Raw genomic sequence first — 10,825 nt, forward strand, 5'->3', positions numbered from 1 at the left:
TCTTTTTCAGATCGCATGGTTGGACGCGTCTTTTTCAGTTCGCGTTTTGGTTGGATGCATCTTTTTCAGATCGCGTTTTGGTTGGATGTGTCTTTTTCAGATCGTATGATTGGACGCGTCTTTTTCAGTTCGCGTTTTGGTTGGCTGCGTCTTTTTCAGATCGCATGGTTGGATGCGTCTTTTTCAGTTCGCGTTTTGGTTGGATGCGTCTTTTTCAGATCGCATGATTGGACGCGTCTTTTTCAGTTTGCGTTTAACACTTGGAAGATTTAAATAGCAGATGATGATAAAGACATGGAAAGGTGTATACTCAAAGCTAGGCATACAAATGTATACAGTTTTATAAATTACTTCGGGTAAATTACAACGGATACAAGTTTTTGAATAATTGATATATGCAGTAATAATAATGCCCAATACTCGAGACACGATCTTCCCTTTACATAGTTGGTGGCCCTTCACAGGCCCTCGAATGCGATCTCTTCGTTGGTCTTTCATACGCACCAGGATGCGACCTCTTCATTGTTGATGGCCTTTCACAGGCTCCTAAATGTGACTTCTTTGTTGATGGCCTTTCACAGGCTCCAGGATGCTACCTCTTCATTGTTGATGGCCTTTCACAGGCTCCTAAATGCGACTTCTTTGTTGATGGCCTTTCACAGGCTCTAGGATGCGATCTCTTCATTGTTGATGGCCTTTCACAGGCTCCTAAATGCGACTTCTCTGTTGATGGCCTTTCACAGGCTCCATACCTCGATCTCTTCATTGATGGCCTTTCACAGGCTCCAGAATTCGACCTCTTTGTTCACGCGTAGAACTTCTTCAGGTTCTGTATGTTCCATGGGCGCGGCAAGTCTCGACCCTACATGTCTTGCAGCCTGTATGTGCCCTTCTTTTTTATATCGGTTACCTTGTATGGTCCCTCCCATGGCGGCTCTAACTTTCCTACTTGCTTGGAGGCTTCTGCTTTTTTCAACACGAGATCTCCTATCTGCAGTTGGCGTGGTCGAACCTTGCGATCATGGCTCTTCATCATCAATCCCTTATGGTGCAGAATCCGGGCATACGCGACCTCTCTTTTCTTCAATTACTGTGAGATCGAAGTTTCGCTCATCTCGATTGGCCTCGGGCTCGTATTACATGATCCTATGGGACTCCTCCCCAATTTCTGCTGGAATGATAGCTTCTGTCCCGTATACTAGGCAGAAAGGGGTCTCGCCCGTGGCAGTTCGCGGAGTTGTGCGATAAGCCCACAGAACTCCAAGCAGTTCGTCAACCCACGAACCCTTGTTCTCAAGGCGCGTCTTCAGATGTTGCAAGATCGTCCGGTTAGTCACCTCGGTTTGTCCGTTCGCTTGTAGGTTTGCGACTGCCGTGAAATGTTGTGCGATCTTCAGTTCCTTGCAGCACTCTGCAATCTTTCTTCTCTGAAACTGAGTTCCATTATCGGATATCAGTATTTTGGGTATCCCGAACCTGCAAATGATGTTTTTCTAGATGAAGTTGATAACTTCCTTCTCAAAGATTTTTGCCACAACCTCCGCTTCGACCCATTTGGAGAAATATTCGACCGCCACAATGATGAATTTTTTCTGAGCTTGGGCAGGTGGGAAAGGTCCTACAATGTCAATTCTCCACTGATCGAATGGACATGCTATTCTGATTGGCTCCATTAGGGTCGCAGGCTAGTGTATCAAGGAAGCGTACTTCTGATAGCTCTCGCATTTTCTCACCAGGTTCTTGGAATCTTCGACCAAGGTGGGCCAGAAATACCCTTTTCGCATGATTTTCTGTGCCAGCGATCTTGCGCCTGAGTGATTTCCGCAACTCCCTTCGTGGATTTCTTGCATCACATAAAGGGCTCTCTCCTCGTCTAAACATTTCAAGAGGGGCCCATCCACCGTTCGCTTGTAAAGCTAGTCGGCTAGCAGAGTAAATCGAGTAGCTCGAAATTTGACCCTCTTCGCAGCAATGGGGTCAATGGGCAGGGTACCGTCCTCAAGATACTTCACGATTTCGTCCTTCCATGACCCCGTCTCTGTGACCATCTGGACCTCTATTCCCTTCGAGAGGGCCGATCGCTCGCGCACTAGAGCTGTGATTTTGCGATCTCGAATTCCATCCATTGCAGCTCCAAATTTTGATAAGGCATCTGCCTTGTCGTTCTCAACCCTGGGGACCTGCAAAATGGAGCATTTCTCGAATTTACCCATTAGTCGTTGAACGATCTCTTTGTACTGGGTCATTGTCCTCTCTTTTGTTTCATATGTTCCTTCGATCTGCAGAGCAATCAATTGGGAGTCTTTAAGAACCTCCAGATCCCGGGCACCAGCTTCATGTGCGAGCTCCAGACTCAGTACCAGTGCCTCATACTCCGCCTCATTGTTCGTCACTGGGAATGATAAGCGAGCCGCGACTTTGATCTCTATCCCCTTTGGTCCTTGGATTAGTATGCCTGCTCCTCCATTATTGGCGTTGGAGGATCCGTCCACATGTAGCATCCATTTCAGGCAAGGCTGTTCGGCCGCTTTTGGCTCCTTTTTGTCGCCGGACAACTCCATCACAAAATCTGCTAGCACTTGTGCTTTCTGGGCTGTTCGAGGTTGATATTCAATTTTGTACTGCCACAATTCGACCGCCCATTTGATCAACCTTCCGGAGGCTTCGGGTCGCGACATCACGTGCTTGAGAGGTTGGTTCGTTAATACCACCACCTTGTGCGATTGGAAATATGGTCGCAGTTTTCGAGTTGTCACTACTAAGGCAAGGGCAAGTTTCTCCATTTCTGAATATCGTGATTCTGCCCCCTGGAGCATCTTGCTTACATAGTAAACTGGGTTTTGACTTTTTTCCTCTTCCTTCACCAGCACAACTGCATTCTCGGATATCGCCAGATACAAAAACAACACCTCTCCATCCTTAGGGTTTGCGAGCAAGGGGGTTTGGTAAGATATTCTTTTAATTCATATAGAGCCTGGTCACATTTTGTGGTCCACGTAAAGTTTTTTGCTTTCCTCAGGACCTTAAAGAACGACAAGCTTCTATCGGCTGACCGAGAAATGAACCTGCTCAGTGATGCGATCTTGCCTGTAAGTTTCTGGACTTCCTTGATCGAAGTTGGCGACCTCAACTTCATTATGGCTTGGATTTTTTCTGGGTTAGCTTCGATTCCTCGTTCACTGACCATGTATCCCCGAAATTTTCCTCCTCTCACGCTGAAGGTGCACTTGTCCGGGTTCAGTTTCATGCTGTATGTTCTCATAATGTTGAAGGCTTGTGCGAGGTCCCCGATATGGTCCTGCGACCTCTTGCTCTTGACCAACATGTCATCAACGTATACTTCCATGGTCTTTCCCAGCAAGTCACCGAACATCTTATTGACCAACCGTTGGTAGGTCGCCCCCGCATTCTTTAGTCCGAATGACATCATGTTGTAGTAATAAATCCCCTTCTCAGTAACAAAGGAGGTTTTGTCTCTATCCTCTTCAGCCATTCGAATCTGGTAATATCCTTGATAAGCGTCCATCATTGAGAAGATTTCGAAACCTGTGGTCGAGTCTACCATCATGTCGATCCGGGGTAGCGGGTACGGGTCTTTTGGGCAAGCTTTGTTCAAATCTGTAAAATCCACACACATGCGCCACTTCCCAGAGGATTTTGGGACCAAGCCAATCGATATATTGGACCTCTGATACGTACCTGGCTTTAAGCAGCTTTTCGACCTCCTGTCTGATGATTTCGTTCTTATCGCTGCCAAACGACCTCTTCCTCTGTTGTACTGGTCGAGCCATCGGGTCGACATTCAGTCGGTGTACAATGACCTCCGAATTGACCCCTGTGAAGTCTGACGGGCTCCATGCAAACATATCAGCATTTTTCCTCAGAAATTCGATCATGGCCATCTCTCCATCTTTCATGCTGGACCCTATTCAGGTCGTTTTACTGGGCTCTTCGGGCGCGAGCTGGATCGCCTTGTATTCTTCACTGGGCTTCAGGTGCTCGGCCTCGTACGGTCGGGGTTCTGCGTCCTTTCTAGTTTTTTGCTTCTTCGGCTTCGGTTCCCCTTTCATTTATATATTGTAACACTTCCGAGCTTTCTTCTGGTCACACGACACTTCTCCAATCCCGTATTCAGTGGGGAACTTCATCTTCATGTGGTATGTGGAAATGACCGCTCGAAAAGAGTTCAGCCCTGGCCGACCTAAGATGACGTTGTATGTGAACGAGGTATCCACTACCAGAAATTTGACCATCAAAGTCTTCCTTTTCGGTTCTTCTCCCATGGACACTGGTAGCTCGACCGTTCCCAGTGACGCCACTTCGCTTCCTCCAAAGCCCACTAACGGGGTTTTTACTAGTTCGAGCCTTGCGTTCTCTAGCCCCATCTTGTCCACCACGCTCTTGAAAATGATGTCCGCTGAACTGCCACTATCGATTAGCACCTTGTGAACAGTGAAATTCGCGATATCTAGCTTAACTACCATCGGGTCGTTCTGAACCCCGCCCTCCCTTAATCTGTCAGAACTATCAAACGAGATGGCTTCTTCATCCTCCACTTTCAGCACGAATTCTCTTTCCCTGCTCGATTCCACTGTTCGAGCGCACCTTTTTCTTGTTCGACCTGAATCTCCAGAGCTCGGCCCTCCTGCGATCGTGTATATCACTCCCTTTGTGGGCGCATCATTCCCACCGGCTGGGGCCCTATCAGTTCTTGAGGGACCTGGATTCCGATCTCGATCTCGGCTTCTGGATCTGCTTCTCTTTCCTTCCCCACTGATCTTGCAATTCGGGGGGACGCGATCTCGGAAATATCCTTGCCGGACTAGCCTCTCGATTTCATCTTTTAACTGAAAACACTTTTCGGTGTTGTGACCCCTCTCCTGATGAAACCTGCAATACTTGTTAGAGAATTTTTTGGAGGGAGTATATCTCGTTTGTCTCGGCCATTTCAAAACATTGGCATTTTCCACCATCATAAGAGCCTTTTCACGCGACATGGCCAACGGAGTGTAGTTGTGGTATTTCGGGATGTACTTGGGCTCCTTCTGTTTCTCAATTTTTGGCTTGCTGCCACCCCCTTCTCTACTCTCATGAGGTCGCCTAGGTGCGTAATCGCGCTCTCTGCGTTCGGAGTCTTTCATTGCGTTCATCTCCTCTTTAACAATGTACTTCTGCGCCAACGCCATCAGTTGTTCGACATCGCTGGGCGGATCGCGTGCGAGAGTAGATGTGAAAGGACCCTTCCGTAGTCCATGGATGAGGATGCTCACAAGCATATGGATCCTCAATTCTTGCACTTCTAGAGTTTCGTTGTTAAACCTGCCCATGAAGTTCTCCAAGGCCTCATCTTCTCTTTGCCGGATATTGAATAAGTGAGTCGCTGATCTCTTCTGTTTTTCCTTACTAGCGAAGTGAAAATTGAACTTCTGCACCATCTGATCGTAAGACTCGATACTCCCTCGGGGCAAGTTCGTAAACCATTCTTGAGCCTTCCCCGTGAGTGAAGTCGCGAATAACTTCGCCATGATCGGAGCTGGCTGCCCGTACAGATTCATCACCATTTCAAATGCGGCCACATGTTCTTGCGGATCTTTCATTCCATCATATCTCCTTAAGTCGGGCACTCTGAAACCCGGCTCAACTGTCTGAATGAGGATGTCATTGCAGAAGGGAGAATTCTTGTTCTGTGAAACGATCTCTCCTCGTTTTTTCAGCTCGTCAATTTATTTGTTCAAACTATGTATCTGTTTACCCACACTTTCGACCTCAGCTCGGGATATTATGGTCTCTCTTCTTTTTGTGCGAACGTGGCTGCTGGAACCAGCATCAGATGAGGCGGGTTGCTTGCTGCGATGCTCCTGTCCGTCTTGTACTCTTGACTCTCTCTGTGGTTCAATATTCTCGAACAGCTGCCTTCTCCCAGTTTCCTTAACCAGTGGAGTCGCGGTTCTTCTTTCATACTCCACGATTACCTTCCGGCTTGCTTCTTCTATCATTTTCTGCAGTTCGACCTGCGTTAACTGAATGGTCGCTCCTCCTTTTCTTGGTGTGTCTTCTTCCCCGGCGTTCCTTCTCGATGAACCTTCCCATGATGTGATTCTCAGACGTTCCCACAGACGGCGCCAACTGATCCGGGTCGAAATTAGCAATCTCCTGAGACGATCCCACGTAGATAGTCCAACTCTTCCTAAATCAGGTTTTGGGTTCCCTGAGAATAAAACACGAACCGTGAGCTCGTCGGGCACGTCCCCGACAATGACCCTCCAACACTCAAGTTAGGTTGATCGAGAGAAATGTATTCGATCTAAGAGTTCGAGCTCAATTAATGCACAGCAGTTACCTCATTTATGGCGTATCGGGGTCTCTTTATAGGGCATAGTTGGATATCAAGTATTGGGCCACGTGGCCTTAGCCTACTGGCTCGTGTTCTGATCGAACGATTATCATTGTCCGGGTCTTCAATCAATCTGTGCGATCTGGGTCGGGTCCTTCGCGATCCGCCCGTTACAAAAGGCGCGGATTCTGATCGCGAAATGACCAAAATGCCATTAATGAAGGGTAGTTCGGTCTTTTTGCAAGGGTTACATATGTATACCCATCACATAGCTATATTGTTCCTCCACTATTTGCTTTGCCAAATCGATGACAGAATCAATACAAAATTCCAAATAAATGGAATGGAGTGTGGTATATCTCCAAGAATTGTAGAGATCTCCTCCAAATGCGGCATGTGCTCTAGGAAGAGGATCTCAAGATTAGGAAAGTGGATATTGTGTGCCCTCCATCGCTTCAGTTTATAATTGTGAGAAATTCTCAAGAATTTGAGTCGAGGAAAGTCGCTACTTGATTTCATTCGTGCTCCTCGAAGAGATTAGCTCTCAATACAAGGAACCAACACTCATCATCTTTTTTCAAGAAATATTGAAATTCAAGTGCAACTTCTTAAGTGAAGTCGGGAGGGCGAGATTCTCCAATGGAAGACTGTAAGCTATGATAGAAAGTGATTAGAGTTTTTCTAGACGGACAAGATTGTAGAATCTATAGTACGTCCATTCCATTTCGTTCTCTTCATCATAGTAAATACCTAGTTTCTTCAGATTTGGTATTTTTCTTAGGACATCCTCTGTACACCTGAAGTTTCTCAAATGAACAAGCGTATGTAGGTCTTCCATAATAACGAAATTTTGAGTAGCCACTTCCTCAGGCCAAACAAAATCACAATATAAAATACGACATTCCCTAAGCTGTGGCATAACCCACATTATATATGGTAGAATTTTACTTCTGACATAGACATAAGAGGTAAGATTAAAAGTCATTTGATTCCGGAGTAAAGCTATTATAGATGGAGACGAAAACTCGTAATCAGTCAACATCTCAAGATCCCGCAAGCTAGTAGGGTACAGAGTTTCTTGTTCAGCAGAATGCCCCAACTTATCCACTAATCTTGCCCTCACTACTCTTGCTTTGTTAAGACTCGGATACTTATTTTTGCAGGTGTTGTAGACCAAAACACTTGCAAGAGATGTCAGTTGTGAGGCATCATGCACTTCATTTAGATCTATCCTTTGGAGTTGGGTCCAATTGCGACATATGAAGCACTCGTCCCCCTTCATACCGTTAGCAATAACACGTTGCACTTTTGGGGAATAAATGAAATGTTCTTTTTTCATATTCTCTCAAACGTAAATCTCTCAGAAGATCATGATTCCACATTGTTTTATTTTCCCACCAAACCCAAATTCAAAAATCAGAAATAGATTTCTATCAATAAGGTCTCTTAAATATTTCTTTGCTATCTCTCTCAAGCTTTTACCTCTTATTGGTTTTAGAAATCCTTCAGCAATCCATAATCTGGTTAGCTCCGAAATACGGATCTTAGAATCTTCCGTAAAAACACTCATATAGAGAAAACATGGTTTAAGATGAACGGGCAAATTGTTATAGCTCAAAGACAATATCTTTAGACACCCCTCATAATCTTTTGAATTACGGAAAGTGCTTATATTTTTTGCGACAGACTCCCAATATTCCTGTGTCATGTTGGAGTTTGCAAGCAGCCCGACGAGTACAACAATTGTTAGTCCATTGCAACTCTTTGCAATGTTGTTCTTACCAATTTCCTCCAATTCCGGATATGGACAATCTTTTTGTGCAAAGGTTTCTTGACAAAACAAATTCCAACTTTTTTCCTCATTTAGAAAATCTAACGAATAAGATTCCTGAGAGCCTAAAGAAATCGCCAAGCTTGACTCCCTAGTAGTCAGCATAACTCGACTTCCTTTTCCGTTATTTGGAAAGAACAACTTTAAATCATTCCAAGCCTCTACACTCTATATATCATCCATAACTATTAAATATCTTTCCCCGAATAAACTTTGGTGCAATAGTTGTCCTAATTCAACTGTAGTTTGACTAGTCTCTTCCTTTTTTCCATTGTGAAGAAGGGATGAAAGAATTTCCGCTACACTATATTCTTGAGATATTGTAAGCCAAATTCGTTTAGGAAAGTAGTGCATAGTATATGAATGATCAAAAGCATTTTGAGCTAAAGTAGTCTTACCAATCCCTCCCATCCCTACAATGGAGAGGATCTGGAGCGCAGGTTCATCTCTGATGAGCTTATCCACGATTCGTTCCAAGTGTTCATCAAATCCCACCAAAGCAGTCTTCTTGCCACTCACTTTTGGTGATTTGACAGGCACAGACACTATGCACTGCTCTTCTTGGGCGTCGACTGCCCATTCTTCTTTCACCATCTTCGTCAAGTCTTTTGTGAGGGAATCCAACTTTCCAGTTACTTTGTCTATATCTTGAGAGAAAGATGAGAGGGCTGCTATACAGTGACTTTCTTCCTCAGATACAAAGCGAAGCTGATCCACTACATGGCGGTCAACAACTTCTTCTGCTTCTGCAGCAGCATCAGCAATTTGCCTCCCCACAACTCCAATTTCTTCTCTTATTCTTCGGGAATCAGCTTCGAGAAAGTCTAGCAAGAACTGAACAGTCTCCTGCAAGCTCTTAATTCGATTTGTGTCGACATGAAGCTGACGGAGACGAGCAGGATGCTGGAGATTGTTAAGGACGTGTAAGAGGGAACGCAAAGTTGCATAAGCTGCTACTGCCATCTCTCTGATGATGCTTTTGAGTTTGAGGTTTTTTTTTTTTGAATAACCTTAAGATTCAATTACAATGTAGGTGGACTGGATCAAGAATTGAAGATTAATAACTCGTCTTTGGTCAATTATTACACATTAATACCATGTACGTAAATTTATTTAATATTCAACACAGCTTAAGAATAATATTAGCTTAATCACATAATTTAGTGTAGCAAGAATTTGATTAGTTGTGTGTGAATCTTTTGACTTACTCTTTCACACGTTACCTATCCAATATCTATAAATTTGAAAGGAACTCCCCATATACATATATATATATATATACACACACACACAAATTATAATTAGTTGAAGACTAATTAATTTAAAAGCTTATTTTGGAACATGCAATTCTATTTTCACACACACTAATCATCCACAATATTGCATTTTAAAATAATTGCATTTTCAAGAATTGCTTTAGGACTTAATTAATTTGTAAGTCTATGCGTTAGTCATGAGGTTTGGTTCCGTGGGTCGAGATATTAAATTTAATATTTTATTTGATTTATTTTCATCTAATAAATAAATATTTGCATCAATCAAAATTATTAAATTTATTGATATTAATAAAAAAATTATTAAAACAAAATCTATATTTACTTTCAATTGAATTATTACTGATTTATTATAGGTCAAATAAATTTTCTTATGATCAAATTAGCCCATACATCTTCATGTGTTAATACATGTGAGAATATATATTTTAATCATTATAAGAGTATTTTAATTGATCCTACAAAACAATTTGGAACTTATAAATTATTCTAAGATGATCCTACAAAATAAATTACAGTTGGAGTTCTACTGAGATGAGCTTGCGAGACCTCAAATTCAATAGAAATCCCCTTTCTTGCCTAATTTTCTTTATTTTTTATTTTTTTATATTATCCCTCATAATGTTACCAAATTAGAAAACGTCTTAATTTTCCCTCCAACGATTTTGTATCGCTTTTCTCTAACCTTACAAAAATACCATTATAAATCCAGTATTTTTTTACATTGATCTTATAAAAATTACTAGATTAATATTCGAATATTCATAATAACACTTTGGTCACAAGAATAAATAAAATAAATATTAAATGACAATAATTTTAATTTTTATCAAAACTATAAAATTCATAATTATGATAAAATAAATTTTTTATCACTAGATATTTTTATTTAGTGGAAAAATTAATTAAAATCCTCACTTGATTTGATTTAATCGTGGATGATGAGTTCATTATTGTGTATTGCTTTTTGTCACATCGTGCAAGGCAATTGCTACTATTTTTTATTTTCAAAGTCTATTTTTTATTTTCAATTATGAGTGTAATGTGTATATTCTTTTTGTACTGATGTATTGTAAAAGTCGACTAAAATAAATTAAGAAATATATATGATGTTTACATGCATAAAAATTTCAACGATATTATGAATTAGTAATTTATTATATAGTAATAATTCTAATTTCAGAATTACTAGAAACAAAAATTATTTAGTATTACTATTCTTAACACGTCAATTTCACATACAAATCCTATATGTGAAAATTTAATTTTTATAAATGGGTGCGCGAAAATCAAATTCGAATTTAAAATCTTATGTTTTGATTAATTTTGATAATGTGTCAAAAAACCCATTGTTTAAAAACTTATATTATTAAAAAAAATAATTTA

The 10,825-nt window shown here is 41.8% G+C and overlaps 1 protein-coding gene across 1 annotated transcript; it reads right to left on the reverse strand.

The window, feature by feature from the left end:
• Positions 1–7,674: 7,674 nt before the first annotated feature.
• On the reverse strand, positions 7,675–9,242 carry LOC148788602 (putative late blight resistance protein homolog R1A-10). The gene is made up of 2 exons (XM_088879135.1): positions 8,364–9,242; positions 7,675–8,333 (listed from the first exon to the last, which is right to left on the reverse strand). Exons 1-2 carry the CDS (start codon positions 9,126–9,128, stop codon positions 7,695–7,697), a joined length of 1,404 nt encoding a protein of 467 aa, XP_088735261.1. The 5' UTR covers positions 9,129–9,242; the 3' UTR covers positions 7,675–7,694.
• Between the last annotated feature and the right edge of the window lie 1,583 nt (positions 9,243–10,825).

The sequence above is a fragment of the Sesamum indicum genome, linkage group LG3 (genome assembly GCF_026168435.1).
Source record: "Sesamum indicum cultivar Baizhima isolate 11 linkage group LG3, ASM2616843v1, whole genome shotgun sequence".
Taxonomy (NCBI): Eukaryota; Viridiplantae; Streptophyta; class Magnoliopsida; order Lamiales; family Pedaliaceae; genus Sesamum; species Sesamum indicum.